At 37.9% G+C, this 21,877-nt stretch overlaps 2 protein-coding genes across 2 annotated transcripts in view; one reads left to right on the forward strand and one right to left on the reverse strand.

Annotated features, from left to right (window-relative positions):
- Positions 1 to 354: 354 nt before the first annotated feature.
- dusp23a (dual specificity phosphatase 23a) lies at positions 355 to 1,830 on the forward strand. The gene is made up of 3 exons (XM_056269336.1): positions 355 to 409; positions 502 to 779; positions 1,536 to 1,830. The coding sequence occupies exons 2-3, from the start codon at positions 504 to 506 to the stop codon at positions 1,737 to 1,739; spliced, it is 480 nt and encodes a 159-aa protein (XP_056125311.1). The 5' UTR covers positions 355 to 409; positions 502 to 503; the 3' UTR covers positions 1,740 to 1,830.
- Positions 1,831 to 3,747: 1,917 nt separating this feature from the next.
- afdna (afadin, adherens junction formation factor a) overlaps positions 3,748 to 21,877 on the reverse strand; it is a 122,371-nt gene continuing 104,241 nt past the window's right edge. The window contains exons 28-34 of the mRNA XM_056269452.1: positions 21,065 to 21,241; positions 18,991 to 20,130; positions 16,665 to 16,700; positions 13,979 to 14,113; positions 11,324 to 11,636; positions 5,878 to 5,959; positions 3,748 to 4,801 (exon numbers count right to left, since the gene is read on the reverse strand). Coding sequence (XP_056125427.1) covers positions 4,645 to 4,801; positions 5,878 to 5,959; positions 11,324 to 11,636; positions 13,979 to 14,113; positions 16,665 to 16,700; positions 18,991 to 20,130; positions 21,065 to 21,241 — 2,040 coding nt within the window. The 3' untranslated portion in view covers positions 3,748 to 4,644. The remainder of the gene's footprint in view (positions 4,802 to 5,877; positions 5,960 to 11,323; positions 11,637 to 13,978; positions 14,114 to 16,664; positions 16,701 to 18,990; positions 20,131 to 21,064; positions 21,242 to 21,877) is intronic.

Consider the following 21,877-nt stretch of genomic DNA (forward strand, 5'->3'; position numbering starts at 1 on the left):
TTTCTGCAAAAGCTTTAAAAAGATAACTCAATGGCTTGATTATACCTTTTCTAATGTTTTCAATTTAAGAATTCAAATTTATTGTGATTTTTGTGGGGCAAATTGGGTGTAACTGTTGTGATAATTTAATAAAAAATATAATTAAAAGGCAAAAAAAAAAAAAGGATTTTTATTGAAATGTTGTTCAATATGATGTTACGTTACACCTGGTTTTTGTAGCCAAGACTTTGTACTGTAGCCGAGAAATTTTCACTGGAGCAAAAAGTGCGACAACTAGCCCTGGTCTCCGTAGGTATAACATGTCAATTTTTGTTGGTGTACTTACATGAATGATGTAGTAGTAACCTGTTATGCAATGCTTGTTTGACAGTCACAGCGGGCACGCCCTTGCCGCCCGATTCATCTTCAGGTTAGTGGCTTTATAAAGCTGATGTGAAAAATCAAAGGGCATTACAGCAGCAGAACTTCATCTAGACCTTTCTTTTACTGTCTATGATCTAGACATGTCGCGCGCTTCCGTCACTCCACCGAACTTCTCGTGGGTTCAACCTCAGAAACTCGCCGGACTGGCGTGTCCTTCAGAAGCTCAGCATTTCAAGTTCCTGGTGGAGAATGGCATCAAACACCTGGTGTGCTTGCTAGAATCAATCCCACCGAAATATGAGACCTGTCCAGAGCTCATCCTGCATCACATCAGCATAGTGGACTTCACGCCACCGAGTCTGGCTCAAATACTGCGATTCCTGAGCATCGTGGAGGAAGCCAATGCTAAAGGGGAGGTGAGGGTGGAAAACACTTTTATAGTTAATCCATGATCGGATTAAAAGCCAAAAGCTTAATTTTACGTTTTTTTTTTGGACATTACTACATTAAAAGTATAGTCGTACAAATGTTCTTTTTTTAAAGTTCAATAATCATAAATGAATGTAATTGGTCGAGGAGTCAAACGGTGAGAAAAGAAACGGGAGACATGTGACACCGCTGAGTGCATGAGCTACCCCAACAGAGAAAACTAATACTTCACTATATCTTAGTTGTCGTGTTGCGCTACCTTTACCTATGGTAAATTTGTAAGACATAATCTGAAATCGAACTAGCATATATTTACAGATCACTGATTCTATATAGATCAGTGGTACAGATACATAGTATAGGCTACATTTAATTTTTTTTAATACGACAAATTTATTTCAATTCATATATGCCCATTTGTATTCTTTTCCGTTTTATGCAATATAAACATAAGTGCAAAAAGAACATGTGCAATTAACATCGTCAAAATCAATTTTATATAATTAAAATGCTTGAAGGCCCGTTCCGTAGAACAATAACTAAAGATAACGATAAAGATATAGTTAAACAGTTGTGTTATAAAACATATTTATTATAATTTAATAAGTACTACTTATCTGTTATGTAGTGTTTTAATGCCCTATGTTAAAATATCATAGCTATGGGTCAACAAAATGTTAAGTGTTTTCATAAACTGTTGTCAGCCAGATGAAACCCTGATTTTGGCCCTTTCTCATCCTCAGGCTGTTGCGGTTCACTGTATGCATGGTCATGGCAGGACAGGGACCATGCTAGCCTGCTATCTGGTGAAAACAAGGAACATCTCCGGTCGAGAAGCCATCAAGGAAATCCGCAGACTTCGAAAAGGGTCCATTGAGACAGAAGACCAGGAGAAAGCAGTGATAGAGTTTCACAAATACATTCAAAACTGTTCTCAAAAACATTAAATCCACACTCACATTTATATCCACATTGACAGGTGTCTGTGATCCATGTTCTTCACCAGGTGTTAAGTCTCTCTCTCTCTCACACACACAAACACACACACACACACACACACAACAAACAACAACTGCTTTGTGTAACCTAACCTACTCTTTAGGTAACCGATGATATGTGTGTGTTGGTAAATACAGAAAACATGAACTTGATCAGCTGTGCTCCTACCTTTATAAAATAACCCTGATATTAATACACAACGCAGATTAGGATGCCACAGCTACATCATGTTAGCCTCGTGAGACCATCCTGATCTCGCGAGCTTTCAAGGTTTCACTCGCAGATCAGTCTGGATACTTTCCGTTAAAGAAAATTTGGGAGCAGTTCACCAAACGAACGTCCAATCAGCGTTGGCTTTGAGGCGGGTTGAGGTGTGACGCAACGAGAAGCGCGTCAGTTCAGTCTAAAGAACATGTCGGCTTCAGCGGATGAAACTAGCATCAGCGTGGCTATCGAGCAAGTTTTATCGGAATTACAGAGTATTTCTTCACTGAAAGAAGAGCAAAACACTGCTCTGGAGGCTTTTCTCAGAGGAAAAGATACGCTCTGTTAGTACGTCATATGCTTCGTTGATCTAATTGGTTGATTTGGCCCGTCTATCACCAACATAGGCCAATCAGCTAACCAGTATTTTCGCCCCTTACCAAAACTACTTCAACGGAAGGTTTCCAGATGGATATGCGGAGCAAATCCATCTGGCGGAGTCAGGTTAACATCATGTTACATGAAGTCTATTTCTATTTAACAGTCCAGTTAATCTTGAATGCAATGCAATTTGGTCTATGACGCTTTTGTTTGTATTCAGATCAGATCTAATGATTGATTAAAAAATGCATTAAAAGTAAAGCTCATTCACAACAGCTTGATTTCACCTTTTCTAATTTCCTTTTCTGAATTTAAATCTATTGTGATGTTTGTGGGGCAAAGTAGAAAAATGGGTATAACTTTCCAGATATTACAATGAAAGTCTGATTAAAAGGCTGAAATTACAAATTAAATATAAAATCCTATAATTAAACCCTTAACTATGTCAGCATATTTTTTTCTTAATATATAAAATATAAACAATTCTTACAAAATATAGATATTTTGACTGCTTTTTCTTGTAAAATAACAGAAACATAAAAAAAAGATGTTTTCCCAAAATAAAATACTGAAATATTCAAAATATATTTAAAATATTGAATATATTTGACATTTATATATATCAAATATATTTGGTAAAATATTGGCCTGAAATTACATAAAAATATCATTTAAATAAATAAAAAAATCAACTATTGTGCAAGCATAATCAAAAAAATTCCATTCCAAAATATAAATGAATAAACATATGTACCTATATTTTTATATGATGAATGATTCTTACAAAATAGACACTTATTCAGCTTTTTTTGTAAAATCCGTATTTATTTATGATTTACAAAAGCCTATGTAACAACCATTAAAATGAATCAAATAAATTCATCTTTAACCTAAAATGTGTGTGCATATGTGTCAGTTTATGTTTCTCAAAGTGGCAAAAAAGAAAGGATATTGACATTACCCTTATGCATCATTTGAATGTACAAAGTCTGTGTTCACTGGAAAATTATTTACACAGGCGCCAACAGGCCTAAACTATGAATGAAAAGACACAGGTGCTTAAAAAACCGAAGAGACAAGACCAGATCCTTGATTTAAATAAACATCTGCAATACTGAGCTGAGGGAAGCCGTTTAATGCACCATGAAACAGTGGATAGTGACTTGTTTACTGTGTTTAATTCTCACGTTTGTCGCTCATCCATCAAATTTAACCTGCAGACTTATAAATACAAACAAATCTGTCACTATATCAATAGGTTCAAATAAATACCTGCTAATCAAAAGGCTCCTGCATCTCATCTCCACAAACCTCTTTATTTAGATCATCTCGTTTTAACATTATGCTACCATCAAACTTCGTTTTCGTCAACGTCAGAACTGTGGACTACACATCGTCCGGATCAGTTAAACACAAAAAAAAAAGGAAAATCTGGCAATTAGAAAATTCTAAACATTTTATAAAAGTGGTAAACCTCAGCGCTCTTACGGAATGACAGACTTGCAGATGATGCAGCACAAATATTCAAGAAAAAAAACGACTACATTCTCAAAAGGAAAAACTGAATTTCACAAATGGTGCTAACAAGGTTACGAGAGCTCATTTCTGAGCTAAATCATGTGAATGCAGACACGAGACGTGGCGGAAAGGTGCCCGTGTATCCATGAACGCGGAAGAACCAGCTGGAAAAAATTAAATGAAATAAACAGTGCGACAAGAAAACCGCGAGCCTCCTATATAAGTTTCGTTCACACGCTACTGTTGAGCTGTTCAATAATACACCGGGACCGACACGGACCCTGATCTGTACAGAGAGCTGTTAACATTGCTCTATAATATCGGCACTTACTTTCAAAAAGAAAACAAAAAAAAAAAACAGAGGAAAGATGTAGAAAGAGAATAAAATAACACCATAAAATATCCCACTTTACTGCCTATTAAAAAAAAAAAATGAGCAAGAAATGCGTCATTTTTCAATAACATTTCACAAACAAAAATATACCCCCTTCATGTCATTTCAATTTTCTTACTAATATAATTAAAACAATTTACAGTGCTTTATTATAATATATCTTTCGAGGGAATTTATGGAATATCATCTCTTATTGCAGCTAAATGATACTTAATCGTCCAGTTATTCAATAAAACCCAAAAAGTATGATTGGAAATGACTGGGTGGGAAGCCAAAGCTGGATGTGTTTTGTGTGTTTTTTTTTTTCTTCCAGGGATGGATCACGTACTGGCAATTAGTCCGGCTGGGGCTCTTCGCTACTGCTTTATGTTCAGTTCGTTCTCCAGTTCCATGAGCTTCCGGGACGCTTTCACTTTATTCGACACTTCCTTTCCCTGTGAGAAGAGTCTCTGGCGCTCCTTAAATGTCATATTTTCTGGAGCTCCGCCTATTGTGTTTTCCTGATCGGGGCCGCTGCAATCAAACACAATCATATGTGAGCAATGCAGGCGTCACCCGCTATTATTACTCACCCTCATGTGAAACACAAAAGGATAGAATACGAATTTCATCCATTTTCCGATTTAAATATTGCATATCAAATTGTATGGAAGCTTTTATTTTTCACTTTTTTTTTTCACGCAATTGCAATTCAGGCTTTTTTTTCTCAGAATGCAATTAAAAAAGGTAATTGCGACTTTTTCATCGATTCGTACTTTTTCTAACAATTGCGTGTTTATATCACAATTCTGACTCAGAATTACACGTTATGAACTAAATAAATAGTAATAAAGTCACATTTGACTTGCAATTAGTCAAAAAAGAAGAAGAAAAAAAGTCAGAATTGTGAGATAAACTATCATTTAAAAAAGGTATTTGCAATTTTTTTACAATACTTTTTTCTCACAAGAGAAACAGTTTTTATATCGCAATTCAAGGTTTATAACTTTTCATTTCACAGTTCTGACTTTTTACTTGCAGTTATGCGTTTATATCTTGCAATTCTGAGGAAAAAAACTCATAACTGCAAGAAAAAAAAGTCAGAACTGTGAGATAAATCGCAATTACCTTTATTTACCGTATTTTTATTCCGAGGCTGAAACACGCTTCCATAGTATCATGCCAGGTTTAATATATATATAAAAACATTGTGCTAAACATCATCTTTTGTGTTCCTTAGTAGAAAGATTAAGTTATATGGGTTTGGAATGGCATGAGGGTGAGTAAATGATGACTGACTTTTCATTTTGGGTAAACTAATCCTTTAACTTTGTCTCCAAACAGGTCCAAGATAGTTTTGCAATCAAAAACATCATTTAAAGCCTTGATAAATGTCCTAAGTAGACGGGTTCTTCTGTGTGTCTGGGTGGTGGTTCTACCACACCCAATGCTGTGAGCTCAGAGTTTGAAGGGTTAATGATGTTTGTAGAGGCTTACAGAAATACCACAGCTTATGGTCCAACCCAAGCATGACATCTTTGGTTTAAATGCAGCATACAAACGTTCTGGGTTTTAAGAAACATTTAAAAGTGCATGATTGTGCTACTCACCCTTTCATCCACTTCTCTCTCGGGTCATTGTAAACTTCTCCTGATCCTAGTCCTGTTGTGCTTCCAGTGTACGAATTAAATCCTGTTTTAATTTGGCCAAATGGTAAAAACAATGTGAAATCACATGAAATATCAAGAATATCATTTCAAGAGCGATTAGCAAGATAATTGCAAAAGCTGTTGGGCTCTTAATGATGGTGAACTGTGTATGAATTATATATAATATATATTTTAGTGGTGTCAAATTAATTAACCATGACTAATCACATATATATATACACACACACAAACTTTAATGTTAGATGCGATCTATTTATATATATGTATAATTAAAATGTATATATAAATATATTACATCATATATTACCCTAGATCCCCATCATAGACCCTTAAATCTGTTTAATATGAAGATCGTTCAGTTCAACCGCACACTAGCCCAGCAACTTGTGTTCTCCAAACGACTCCACAGACCAGAAGCTGAACAGCGAGAGGAAAGCTTGTTTAGTTAGTATGTGAAGCATTCAAAAGCACACCTGACACAAGGTCTGTGGATCACAGGTCAAAGGTGGAGGTCAAGCACCAGCTGCTTCTAAACTTGTCTGGCGTTGAGGAACGTCTTGTCAGCAAGACGCTCCCCAGCTCCGATACGACTGGCCTTTACTGCGACCCCCACCGCTGACCTACCGTAGGCGTCATCTATAAGGCTCACGTGTCCTTGTGTCTGTCAGGGTGAAGGGGCGGTCCGGATTGACCCGGGGAACGCCAGTTTGCTTCTAAGCAATGATGTGCAAGAGCACCACCGCAATCCAAATGCATGTTGACGGTTTCACTGATTGACTGATAATGGAATGAGTTTGGGCCGGAGGGAGAAAGACACAAACACATTGACTTGTGAACCAAAAAACAAACAAAAAAACAACCTTCTCCACTGGTGACAACCAAGTACTTCAAGAGCAAAACAGGGCAGCTGTGGTTTAGCCTAAAACTAGTGGCTCGAAAAGCATAAACAAGCACATAGCCAGAAGAAAGGTTTTGTTTCTAAAGGCCAAATGTGTTTTATATTGTGGTTTTGAATGCAATACAAAATATGCAGGAAAAGTCTGTAATTGTTTGTATGTTTGCACAGAGCTGTTCAGTTTGTATTCATAAAACCTGGAAGAGAATGAGCATCGATTCCCTTCAAGAACATTCAAGGATTTTTTTTTTTAAAGTTGGTTTTTGATTTATGAGCAAAATAAGATCTGTGGTTCACATTACTTTGAGGCTTTTTTTTGTTTTGTTGTGTAACATGAATTACAGAGTCAGATATTTTGAAACCATTGTGTGCTTTAGAAATGCAAGTTGTGACATAAGGACTACAACAATTCATCAAGCATGTAAACTCACATTTTGGTAGTAGTTATAGTCCTTATGTGCTTCTACACTGTCAAATATTTTACCTTTAGAAGTACAAAAGCTTGTTTGAAGCAATGTTAGATATTTTGAAAGTAGTTTATTAAAGTAAAACACTAGTTTTAAAATGTATAAGTTCTAGTCTAAACATTTTAGCAATATTTCTATATCAATTTCAAATTCATATAGATGCAAATTTCTGCATTCAGTTTTTCCTCAAAAAAGAGAATATCTTTGAAAAAGATGCATTATATATATATATAAATGCATTATATTTTAATTATCATAATTAAATAAATAAAAATAATAATTTAATAACAGGTGCATATTAATACCTTAGAGTAGGTAAATGTACACCACATTTTTTAAGGGTACATAAATAAATAACGGCCCCGATGACAAGCTACTGTACCCATAAAGGTACAAATTTTGCCCAAAAAGTTTTTTTGTGAAATTTTTGAAGTAATGATGACCAAACACCTTTTTACTCAAATCAAAACATGCTTTCTAAAAACCCATCAAAGATCCCCAAGGAAACGCATAGTGAATAAGCCTACAAACTGACATCATGACTGAACAACTCTACAGTGGTATATGACTGGGAATGTTTTTCCTTTCATCAAATCCCAACAAAGCCAAAAACAAAATTTTACAAAATTTTCTGATTTTGATAATGAACTTCTTTAACAATAAAGCAGAAAATCAACATTAAAGGCTTTAAAGTCCACAGATAGTGATCTTTTTTTGCTCAGAGACTTGGTTGTTCCAGCAGGTCGGCACACCTTCTCAGAGAAGGTGATGGGAGGGGCTGTGGAATCCCATGATTCCATGCGGCCCAATGTGAGAGGAAGCAGGGGAGGGTGGGTGGAGCCAAGCAAATGATGACGGCAAAGACACATCCATATAAAGATAAACTGGGCAGCAAGACAGCAGACAGACAGAATATAAGAGTGAGAACTACAACACAGCTGAAAGCAGGCGAAATCAATGTTAATCAGCGCTAAATCTATGTTCCAAAAACCAGTGAGCTGCCTTCTACGGTAGATAGCATCTGAATGTAATAATCTAATACACAATTTATGTTACACATTAATATTGGTTAAAAAGGTTCAAGTAAATTAAAAAAATCTAAATGATATTTTTCAATAATCAATTAAATATTTATTTATCAATATATTTTAATACATTTATTCTTATACATATAATTATCATCTAAATTATATTTTGATATGGTTTTTTGAGCAATGAAAGAAATATAATATTTATTATATAATTAACATTTACAATAAACGTTAAATCAAATATTTACTTTATCAAATACACATGCACATTATCATTATCTACGTGTTATTTTCATTTGATATTGTTCAGTAATAAATTAAATATTTATAATTAACATTTAAAATGTAATATTTATTTTACTAAACACACTTTTATTATTATTAAACATGCATTTATTTATTGTTCATTATTATCATTATTACTATATTTAACATATCCCTAGACTCGTCCATCATCTTAGATTTACCTTTTTTTAAATCTCATTTCAATGCATTCTGGAAAGACAAAGTTTAGAAGACAACGTGTACCTGCAATGCGTTTTGTCTAAATAGGCAGCTTACTAGGTTTTGGAACTGAGTGTAAAAGTAAAGATAACAACCAAAGGGTGTGTATAAAACAATGGGTTTGGGTCCATGAGGCTTCAGCAGTGTTGCAGACAGAAATAATGACATTTATATGGTAAGAGACGCATTAAGCAATGCAGCAGCAATTGATTCATGGCTTAAAAAAAAGCTTCATTCAGTCTGAGCAGGGAGAAGTGTCGTGCTTTTTATTGGCTGATTAATGCAAAGTTAGTTCCTCGGTAAGCGTAAATGCAATTCTGATCACAACAGGCCCCAATGACATTAAGTGGAGGGAAGCTTTGTGCAGATTACATGCAAGGTCAGATACACTGGGCATCTTTGTGCAATAGGCTTGAACAGCTTTTTTTGCACATGACTGTTTAAAAGTTTCACATCTGTTGCAAAGTCACTCAAAATAAGTGCATACAGACAATTGCAAAAATGAAATACTAAAATAAATAAATATACAATCAAGTTTGAAAAAGTAAAACAACGACTTTAATTTGATCAAAATATGAATAAAATATAATATAAAATATGAATATAATAAAATATTTATTTAAAATAGTACTCATATGTAAAATAAAAATAATTATTATAAAATGTAATAATTATAATTAAATTATAATACATTTTTTGCATCATTTTCCAAAAGGTACAATTAATTTCCTTAGGGAAAAAATTACTGTGCAACTTCAGCAAAATTCAAAGCTATATGACCTTGAAACTGATATACAAACATTACTTTGTGTGTTAAAACAAGAGTTGTACTACAACTTTTTTTTTTTTCAAACAGGTTTGACTTGGCAGAACTACATGCACTGATTTAAACGCTTAACACTTGAGGGAGCCAAACCCTAAAAAAACCTTTAAATTCTAGCAGGACTGTACGCGCCAAGATTGCTAAAGATACAAGTAAAACAAATTCAGATGGATTTTAAGCAGTCAAGCACAAGAAAAGCGCCTCATCCAACAGATCTTTTCCCCGTTGCCAAGTGTAAACAAGACTGAGGAGAGGTGCAGCGTTGAGCCCACCACTGCAAGCGACAAGAAGCCAGTGTCTCGTTCCCTGAGCTGGTTATGTTCGAGCATGGGGTCTGGCCGCTGAGGCCCGGGCCTACCCCAAAAGCACATCACACACACATGAAACGGCTGGCAACACCAACAGTACTTGGACTGATTTTGGACCGCACAGCGAATCACGAGGTCTACTGACTGCTTGTACGGCGCTAGGATGATTCGAGGAAGAGGAATCGGGGAGAATAGGTGATCGGAAAACAAACAAAGAAAAAACTAATTGCTATTTAAAAGGAACATTATGGGTTTAATACAAGCTGAGCTCACTTGATAGCATTTGTTAAATAAAACAAGTTTGATAACTTAGTAAAAAAATAAATAAGAATAACAGTAATTGTACCAATAAATTGCATCCAAGTCATGGTTAAAATGTTGTTCTGCTGATTCAAGGCGACGGTCCTGAACGACTCGTGTAAAAACACCAACCTTTCTGGTATTCTTGTGTGAACAGTTTGCAAAAGTTGCTTGCTTCAGTTTGCAGGCTTTTTTTTTTACAGTAGTTATGTCATCATGACAACAAAGTTTGGATACACCTTTACATAGACAACGTGTAAAGTTATATCCCCCCCTCCCCCCTTTCTGATTATTATACATGTTGAAAACCAAAAAAAAAAAAAAAAATCTGGATCTTTGATATAAAGATCAAAAGAAAAGCATTATAAATAACTTTATTTTCACTTTCGATCGCTAATGCATCCATGCTGAATAACAGAATTGATTTCTTTGAAAATAAAACAAATCTTACTGACCCAAAACTTTTTGAGTCGTAGTTTAAAAAGAAAGAAACGAGTCGATATTGTTTTCTATGATAATGGACAAATGCTGTCAACTGAGCTCAACTTGTACTGAACCCAGAAGATTCCTGCAAAAGAAAAAAAAAAAAAAAAAAAAGATAAAAACCAGGACATTTGATTCGATTGATTGGCTATGATACTACGTAAATTTACAGATAGAAAGGTAGAGGGAATATGGAAAATGTAGAGCGCTGAGTCTCCGTTGGAAAACAGAAAAAGGAACAAACAAACACCCAAAAAAAACAAAACATGAAAACGAATAACCCAATAACAAACGGAGGACGAGTGGGCTGAGGTCGGGCCCTTCTCTCTCCTCGGCGTCTCTACCTTTCGAGTCGGCTGACGGGATGAAGCTGGGTTTGGTGGGAGGGAGAGGGGGCTGCCCTGCCTTGAGAGCAGTACTGTTGGCATTGGCCGCTGTGGGCAGCTGGAATGAGTTGGACAGAAAGATGCCATCTGAGACGGGACGGGGCTTGCGCGCGGTTGGCGGCGGCTGGGGCTTTTGGGCGGGCGGAAGGTCACCGTAGGACTTCCGGGTGGCCGAGAGCTTAACCTGACCTGTTAGGCCCGCGTCCTCCTCATCCTCATCCTCCTCGTCATTGTACGAGACAAACTTGGCAGTGTATATGGTGTCGGGGGAGGCGACCTGGGTTTTGAGGTAGGAGGTGTTTCTCTGAGGCGGGGGCGGAGGGGCGCTGTTGTTGATGTTAGTGGTGGGGGTGCTTGCGGGTGAAGGGGGCTGGTAGTCCCGGGGAAGGGGAGGTCTGTACAGACCAGGCTCGTCTGGCGTTAGCAGCTTACGCTCGGCTTCCTCGTGCTGCCGGCGCCGCCCTGCCTCCAGGCGGGTGTAGTACTCTTCCTCCTGTCTCCTCTGAAGGGGGAACATGGGAAGAGCTGGTTAGAGCTGCCTTCGCTAGCCTGCTCCGCTCACATTGACCACCAGGGGCACCGGCGAGGCCTGGGTCAAAGCTAACGGTACTCTGGCTAATGGATGCACCAATGTAGTAAAGCTACATTGTAGAAGAAGAAATGTGTTTGCTGATGTGATGTAATGTGTTTCTGAGTGAATCAAGTTGCTAAAACTTACTCCTGCATGTTTGGGGAAAGTGGGCCAGTGGCTTTAACAAACAGTCTACACTGCAAGCAAGCAAGCAAAGGCACAAACTAGACACAAAGCAACAATATTGCTAGCTTGCATTGTCGCTTGTTGCATAAAGAGCCGTGTTATTTATAATGCGAGTAGTTTTGCAAGTTCAGTGCACGTTGCAGCTTAATCTGGCCAAGAACCACCCATTTGGACAGGAAATGTCAGGCTGATTGACATGAAAAGGGACCAATCACTTACATATACACATTTATAAGCGTTTCAAAGATTTCACTTAAGGGTACGTTTACATGACAACGATGTACTAAAAATGGAAAAGTTTTTTCTTTGTACAGATGACGTTCTCAAAAGGATCCCCATTCACACGGATTTGCAAAAACGACTAAAAACGCTGTATTATGCATGCCAGGCCAGTAGTTGGTGGTGATGTCATTTTGTAAAGAAAGACTATGCGCCTGTGCACATACGCATTCTTTAACAGGGCACTCGCCTTCCTATGTGCATGCCATCACCTTTTTCACAGATTCACATTTTTGTACTTTACATGGAGACAATAACGGTATTGTTTTCAAAAACTTGCACTTTAAAACCCGTTTACAACAGTTTTTGATCACAGCGTTTTCAGGCCCCAAAAACATCGTTATCGTTATCGCATAAAAAGTTTTCCGTTTTTAGTTGAAAATAGTGTCATGAAAACAGCCCCTTAATCTTTCTCAATAATGCTAACTGTATAAACACAATCTAGTTTAGTTTAGTTGCATTGTGTTGCTTGCTTGCAGTGAAGACATTGTATAAGACTTGCATTTGATTGTAAGCACACCAGATGGCACCAAAGAGGAACAAGTCACTACAGCTGACAGATGCGTCTTGTTTTAACTCTAATGGAAAGACTGGAGCATATGATACGGTTACAAGCTCCATGTCTGGCTGGCATTTGGCGGTTTAAAACACCCAGTGGCTGGCTGCTCTGGTCTCTGTGCATGGATCCCCTAGGTTAGTATGCGGTGGGAATGTCTCTTATGAGAGCGTGTGGAGGCAAAACACACATGAGCTAGTTCAATCTGGGACGGCCTCCATGAAAACCAAGGTGGGCCCATTTCCAACAGCACTTCCAAGCAATGTTGTATGGAATGGCAATGGCCGCCCAACAAAATGCTGGATTGTTGTGCAAAGATCTGACATGTGATTCTCATGCGTTTCTTTGAAGGGGATGGGGATACATCACAAACACAGGAGTGGAGATGTTGTGAAGACATGCAGTTGGACATCACAACTGGCCTCTAAAATTACCAGTGGTCTGAAAATGACGCACACAGGCACAAATAAAACTGGATGGTCACATAGTGGGACGATACTGCTCACATTTTAGATGGAGAATGTAAATTCAGACCACTGGTAAGTCAATGACCTGCTGAGGCATTCCAGAAGTGTAACACATAGGAGTTAAACAAACTCAATTTAGCCTTTATCAGTTAACGGTTCATTACTAACTCCAGGACTGCAGTAAACATTATTATTATCAGCACGTATAGTATATATACTATATATATACATAGATGCACATTATTTTAAATTAGACAAGGGGCTGTGATATTGTACAGCCTGACGTATTAAACATCAGCTGCTGTCTCTAATCACACCCACTTACAAGATCGTGAGGAACCATCCACATGGAAATCAGGCGAAAACCTTGAAAAAGCTTTGCATTAGCATAAATAAACATGGCTGATCACATGTCTCCTTCAGATAAATATGTCAAAAGACTGATTCATAAAGGTGCAGAGAACGTTTTGGGAGAACATCTCACTATAATTAACCTGACTAATAATAGCAAGATTACAGGTCTGAGACATTGAAATCTATCTGCTGTAGTCGTGACTTGTGTTTAAGGCCTGTTTGAGGGGGGAAAAAGACAAAGATAATCTGCATTCCATATGAAGTGTGCTAAAACATGCCTGCAATTGCACATTACACAAAAAACTTAACATATGCATGCTGCATTTTCTGTCTATGAGTCCTTTTTCATTAGAAACATGATCTTAAATAAATGCATTTAACTACATATAGAAAGTTCCTAGTTGTCGCTGGTCCCGTTTCGATCTCAATACCTTCTCCTCAGTCTCTCGTCTGGCTCTCTCCTCCTCTCTCCAGCGTCTCTCCTCCTCCTGTTTGGCTCGTTCTTCTGCTTCACGCTTACGGATTTCCTCCAACTGCTGTTTCCGTCGTCGCTCCTCGTCCTGTAGCTGAGGTGCACAATACATAACCAGGTTTAGAGGAAAAACACTGGACCACAGAGAATATGGATTGGACTGACTGAATTTGCCATTTTAAATCCTGGTGCTAAACCTAAATGATTGACGTAAACCTAAATTGTTCCTAAATGAAACTGATGACAACCTAGAAATGTAGAAAAAAATTGGTTTATTGGTTAATAACTAAATTTCATGTCAATTTAATCCTAAAACTACTGATATACAATCTAGAAAAACTGGCTTTATTAGTTAACTAGTTTTGTGATTTTAACACTACCGTTCAAAAGTTTGGGGTCTATAAGATTATTTTGTTAAATTAATACTTTTAACGACATTTATAATGCTTCAAAAGTTTTCTATTTTCATTAAATGCTTTTTTTAACCTTCTATTCATTAAAGTATTCTGAAAAATTTATCTCGGTTTTCACAAAAATATTATGCAGCACAACTGTGTTCAACTTTGATAATAACAAGAAATGTTTCTTAAATACAAATCAGCATATTAGAATGATTTCTGAAGATTCATGTGAATGAAGTCTGGAGTAATGATGATGCTGAAAAAATTCAGCTTTTCCATCATAGGAATACATTTTAAAATACTAAATACAAAATATGTATTTTAAATGGTAATAATATTTCACAGTATCACTGATTTTACTGTATTGATTAAATAAATGCAGACTTGGTGAACATACAGTAAGAGACTTATTTCAAAAAATCTTCCTGAGCCCAAACATTTGAACTTCTATTTAAACTTATAAACCTATATTTACACACAACATCAAACCAAATACTATTTAAAAAGATATATTTTTTACAGTTTTAACAGTCATCTAGATAAAATGTGTAGTTTAATTTATTAATAGCTCATTTATAGACTAGCCTGCTGTGATGATTTGTATAAAAAAGGATCCTGTTGAATTATCACCAGTAAACTTGTTGATGTGATCACTGTGACGAGAGGTATCGTGCATCAAACACAATCACACATTAAAAGAGAATGACATGCACATACACCGCTGCATGCAAAACAACTTACTGACAAAAACGCTTCTTCACATCTACAGAAAATCATTCAAAAGGTAATCCAAACACCTCGATCAAACTTCATACACAATACATCTACAATGCTCAACAGGTAGGGAAATACAAATCATGGCCATACAACGTTTCCATCGGAAATCAGAAGGAAGAGGACATACACAGAGACATGTCCAGTAGTCAGGATAGGGGAAGAAGAAACCCAGCACCAAAAACCATGGAGAAACGCAGAATAAAGGAGCGGCAAAGCGCCAGGGTCAACAGACACAGAGAGCAGTGATGAGTGGAGTGGAGGAAGAAACCGGAATGGTGATGAGGCCCACATGCAAGCAAGCTCAGGGCCGGAGAGACTGGGCTGGAAGAAAACATGCTCCAACCCAGCCCTCATGATGACACTGCATTGAAACAACGGCTGCCGAAACCAGCAGAGCTTCATCATGTTCTCCAAGAAGGGAAAAAAAATTCAAAGCTTTCTTTTGAATGAATTTTGTGGTTTTCTAGATGCAAATGTTCATGTCTAAGCCTTGCGCACAGTTCCAGACATAATGTTGCTATCCTGAGCACAGTTAAAGCTGAAGTGTGTGATTTTTTAGTTAGAGGAATATTTAATACAGGATAAACTCAATCGACTGCATTTGTGGCATAATTTCAACTTCTCCCTCTTTTTCTTAAAAAACAACAACAAAAAAACCCAGGGTTACAGTGAAGCACTTACAATGGAAGTGAATGGGGCGTCAAAATACCCACGGTTTCAACAGTATAGCCACAACAACGTAAAAAAAACTTTTAGATTAAGTTTTAAAATCCAATTTTGTTGACATGACAACGTCATAAACCTTAAAATGACGATAAAATGAAGCCTTCAAAACATGGCCTCATTAACTTCTACTGTAAGTGCCTTGCTTTTTTAAGAAAACGAGGGATGAGTCAATAATTTTAATTATCAATTATTAAAATTAAAAAAAAAAAATTAAGAAAACAAATACTGGGTCAAAATGATTTTAATTATCTTAATATTTAATTAATTTGATTATTAATTAAAAATAATTATTTGCATCATTTTATTAAATCAAAATTAAGCATTCGTAGGTTGATCTGGAGTGAGTTTGGAGGCGAGACCGTTTTCCCCAACCAATGGAAGATGAAAACTAGTTTTGAATATAATAACTACAATACTTAGTCCATATCATGACACTGGCTTAAAAATGACTAACTTTAGCTTTAAAAATGTATTTTCTATGTCGTCTTTCCTTACGGATTTATTCGGCTCATTTTTAGATATTGTTGCAAAGCAGCAGTTTTACAGTGAAGCACAATGAACATCCCGAGATGGAGTCCCCATGATGGTGTCCCCTGCTTGAAAAAGTGGTACATCTCTCTCAAAATAATACCCATGGGTAAAGGAGCCACCACGGCCGAATGAAGGGAGGGAGGTAGTGAACAAGAGGAGACACAGGTGGAGCCGAAACAGGAAGACAAGTAAAGAGCGTAAAGAACATACCAAGTCTAGTACAGAGATTGCTGGAACAGCAGTCTGCTGCAAGAGAAACAAAAACATACAGAGCAACCAAAGGGGTGGGAGAGAGAATAAATAAAGAAGTAAGAAATCAAGAAAAAGAGGGGTTTTAGAGAAGGTAAAAGTAAAAAAAACAAACAAAAAAAACATTGGCGCAGTGGGCCGGGACGTAGTGATGTGTTGCCAGGAACATTCCAGGGCAGTTTGGGTCTGATTAGTGCCAGCGGTCCACTTCTCTCCACAAACACTTGAGCTGGTGAGGAATTTCCCCATCATTCCACGTCCCCCCACTGAAGCACTGGCAATATTTTCCTTCAAACACACAGGATTGTGTTGACCTTCCCTTAGACGGCTCGACCTGCCAACTCCTCAGAGATGGAGCGATATCAAAGTTAGCTTTGAGCACTGTGCTGCACACAGCAGAAACTCAGGTGAACGCTATGCTACGGCAGGTGTTGGGAAACATTAGTGGACTTCAGGGGGCTGAAGTTTGTGCTAGCACTGAATGTCTCAGAGAGTTGGAAAGCACAAAAAAGCCATTTGGAAATAACACACAAACCAGCCCACCAAGAAGTCAAAAGCCTGAATTCAATTGAACTGAACTCAAATGTTTCGACATTAAAGGCTGAACTCATTACAGGCTGTTTCCTGAGCACAGATTAAGCCATTAGTTACTAATAGGGCTGGGCATTCGGCAATTTTATGGATATATAAAATCGAACTTGCCATTTTGAATATTAAACAGTTTATTTAGCCAATATATATCCTAACGGTTACGAAATATCTTAATGGCAAATCGACTCAATTGAAATGATTTGCATACACGATTTGTTAGCCATCTCTAAAAAATTAAAAATATTTTAAAAATATGTATATTTAAAAGAAACGTTTTAATTTAAAACAAAATATATGTAAATATAGAATAAATAAATCCATATATTAATGGGTACATTTAGAAAATAGATATATATTGCTGATTATTATGTATAGTTATATTGGTGCATTAAAATGATTAAATATTAAATCTATCGGTGCATATATAAATATATATAGACGCATCGATAGATTTAATATTGAATTATTTTGATTTATTTTATCACCCAGCCCTAGTTACTAACAGAATCAATGCTTTTGATTCTCCACCCTGGTCAGAGACGAGGCTTAATATGTGCCTGAAAAGTCCTTGCATATAAATACCGGTAATAAATGTTCATGTCTTGTTCGAAATTGTTGTTAGCACATTTCAAATAATATTGATTCTGATCCTAAATGGTTGGTTAGCCAGTAGCTAAAAGTCAGAAATGGTTCCCCGACTGATCTGTTTTTAGAAGTTAAATGAATATCAGATTTTAAATGACAGATGAGATCAGGAGAGATGTACTGATCTGGACGAGGCAGGTTGATGCTGGGGCAAGCAGTGGAAACGTGTCCAGTGCTTGGCATCGTAAAGCCCTGGCTTCACCCCTCCGTCAGCGCAGCATATATCAGCAGTGCAGCATGGAAAAGCAATGACATAGGCATGTTGCAGGAGCACATGGCAAAACATTCATTATAACAGCGGAGGCTAAAAATAATAATAATAAAAAAAACATTCACGCAAGGATTCCCAGGTTAGTGATTAGCGATTCCATCACCAGTCTGTCCTGCTTCTGACTGCGGTTTCAAGCATAACGCAAAAGTCTATACGGACATACAAAGAGACCGGCACTCAACTTCAAACAATACTGCAGAGGTTTGCAACTACCTTAGACGATTCAATCTGCGCAGCAATGGGAAAAACACATGTGCAAGTGTACTCAAGTAGAACTAGTTCTTTTTCAAATTTCCTGACTCTGAGTTGTTCCAAAGCAGCTGAAAAACAATGTTAATGCTCTATACACGCGTGAGGAAAAGGTACATCACAGAACCATTTATCAAGATATAGTAACATTTTAAGTACTTAAAGTCAACATGAAAAGCATCACAACATTGATTGCAATTGTTTAAACATTAAAATACGTTTTCCTATAGCTTAATATGAAGCGACAACTAGTACACCAATTGTAGGTTCACTAGGTTGGCTATTGGCTAATATTATTTTCCCTGCCCACATGGCTTATAGCCACACATTTCAGAGGTGGAAAAAGTTATTACATTTTGATGAAAGATTGCAAAGACTTCTTTGGATTAACGTGTCCTGATAATTCGTTCACAATAAGACCAGGAATGTTCATTACGAAAGTAAACGAGGTCAGTTTTGATTTCATGTTGACTTTAACCATTTATATCCACATAGCAAACTACAGATATCAATTTCCCTGTGTCTGCTCACCCGTGCTCTCTTCTCCGCCTCCAGTCTCTGCATAATTAGTGTGGTGTCTACATCTTCGTCATCCTCCTCCTCCTCATCCTCCTCGTTCTGCTTGGACTCCTGCAGTCTCTTCTGGAACTGCCACTCCAGCATGAGTTTGCGCATACGGTCGCTCTCCTCGGCGGTGCGCTCGGGCTTGGCCTGAAGCTCCTGGATCTCCTTGTCCAGGAGGTCCACGATGTGAAGCTGCTGCTGTTTCTCCAGTTTCTCGCGGGCGTCCCTCTTCCAGGGGTCGGGCGACAGGCTGTCGCTGGCGGACAGTTCCTCTTTGCTGATGGTGATGTATTGCAGGTCGCGCCTCTCAATGGTGCGCGGCTGCTGCTGAGGCAGGAGGTCACGGATTACAGTGTCCTGTGGTGGTTGGCGAGGAAGGCTGGATAGTTTATCGGGCCGAGTTGGTTGTGGCGGCGGCGGTTGTGGCAGCTGGACCGGGGGAAGGTACGGTTGGGGCACCTGCACTGGCATGGGGGGCTGTGGATGGGGCATCTGTTGGTGCTGAGGGGCAGGTGGCAGCGGGCCGTGCTGGTTGTTGTGCATGGCAGGGCCAGGGACGGCAGGGTTGCGAATCTGTACCAACTTCCTCTCCTGGTCTCTTCTCTTCCTCTCTCGCTCCTCTTCGAGCCGGGCCTTTTCCTTCTCATACCAGCGCTGTTGCTCTTCGCGTTTCTTGCGATCGGCCGCGGCCACCGCCTGTTGCTGTGAAACAGACGGTGGTGGAGGAAGCGGCATGTCTGGTTGCGGCTCATAGTCGTAGTGTGCGGGTGGAGGAGGAGGAGGAGGGGGAAGGTCAGAACGGGAGGGTTGGGAGACGCCCACTGGGCCGGAATTGGGAACTATTGGGGTTTTCCAGCGGCCAGGGCCGCTCTTGTGGTTGCCCTGGGACCTAGAGCCAGAGGATGACGAAAAGTTGAGATGTTCTTGGCTGGAGGTACTGGACTCCACCGAAGAGGACACCTGGTGGTTCCAGTGCTCGCCTCCACCTCGCTGGTACTCAGCCTCACGCTGCTGCTGCTGCAGGAGCATCAGGTCTTCCTGACGCAGACGTTCACCTGGGTATCCGCCCGGAATGTCACACAGCTCCTCCTGAGAGCGCGCCACCCGCTAGCAGGACACAATAAGACAGCAGTGAGATTCATTTCTTATTTTTGTGTGAAAATGTCACAGATGTTGCAGACAAATGTAAATTGTGACTAGAGAGGAATTACATATGAACTTTTATTTAATGGATAAGCTCAAACTAGCAAATTACAAAATAATTAAGTATGATATTTAATATGTTTTTAAAAGATTTTTGAATCTCAAAACAAAAAACAGGGGGAATAATAAAACAAAAAACAGGCTAATTTGTGTGAAAACCACATATTAAACATACAGTTTGAAGTATTAAGTCCTTGGTAATGTAATTACATTTATTTAATTTGTAAGATAATGCATCTAAAATTTAAATGAATGAATTAAATTAAATCTTAAAAAATCTGAACATTAAATTAAATTTTCAGAAATAACTGATAACGTAAGAGATACTATACACTACCGTTCAAAAGCTTTTGATTTGATTTTGATTTGAAGTCTCTTATGCTCAGCAAGGCAGCATTTATTTGGACAATTTGATGTGATCAGACAATTTTTGTTTCTGGATTCTTTGTTGAATAGCATTTTATTTTTTATTAGAAAACTTATAATATATAAATGTCTTTACACTCACTTTTGACCAATTATTGCATTCTTGCTGAATAAAAGTACTAATTCCTTCAAAAAAATTCTTACTGAAGTCAAACTTTTGAATGGTAGTGTGCATTATAACAATAAAAAAATATTCAAAATAAAAATACCAAAATAAAAACATAAATGGACACAAAATAAACATAGCATTTTACTGCAGAATGCCGAAATAATAGTAGCTCTCATACAAATGGTTGTATCTAATGTACAGTGCTGTTTAAAAAATACTGTGAGACTGCCAGTGTCGTGATATTACTGTGTCACCAGGACACCATGCAGAACTCTTATGCATTCTCTTCCTAAAAAGGCTAACCATGCTGTTGTTAGAGTGGTTATCCATAGGGGGAAGAGGCTCCGGTTCATTGTTTTGCCAGGGCTGGCCAGGGCCCATCCTGTCCTGAGATTTGGAGGCTGGGAAGGTGAAATACTCCCTTGGGTATGTCTGAGTGGGGATCGGATAAGCCTCTGGACGGGGTGGAGAGGGCTCCTCCTGTTGGACAAACAGCGTAAAGACAGATTAGACTGTGCTGTGACAGTGTAAACTCCCTTTCCACAACTTTTTAGTGCAGCGTTATTGGTTATAATTAATCTAAAATGGAAACTAGTGTGAGAGCTAATCAGATGGTGGTTACAGACATGATTAGGATAATTACAAGAGGAACACAACAATCAGCCATGAATCATGTTTCTATTAGGCTTCTATTAGCCTGTGGTTTCAGAGACAAAAAATGAATTCAGGAGACTTCACATGAAAAGACACACCCACATTACAACACATTTCCGCATGAACTATACTGATGTACTTCGGGATATAAGGGAGTAATATAAGGGAGTAACTACCTAAAAGAGGTGGCACTACCAAATTAACTACATATTTTAGTGGCATGTCATTAGCTCAGCTGCTAACATAATAGTTTAGTTTCTCTAGTTATAATGAGTCATTTTTCCAATTAACCGTGTAGTGTGACAAAACTCTAGGATTCATTATCAGGTTCGGTCCAAAAAGTTAAATGCAAATAGTCAATCAAAAATGTTCCCAGATGTCCAGTGTAGCAAATTTACATAATTTTTGTAGCAAACTTTTTAGTCAAACACTATTTTTAATAGCTTTTGATTCAGATATACA

The sequence above is a fragment of the Rhinichthys klamathensis genome, unplaced genomic scaffold (assembly GCF_029890125.1).
Source record: "Rhinichthys klamathensis goyatoka isolate OS25496 unplaced genomic scaffold, OSU_Roscu_1.1 h1tg000281l_1, whole genome shotgun sequence".
NCBI lineage: Eukaryota > Metazoa > Chordata > Actinopteri > Cypriniformes > Leuciscidae > Rhinichthys > Rhinichthys klamathensis.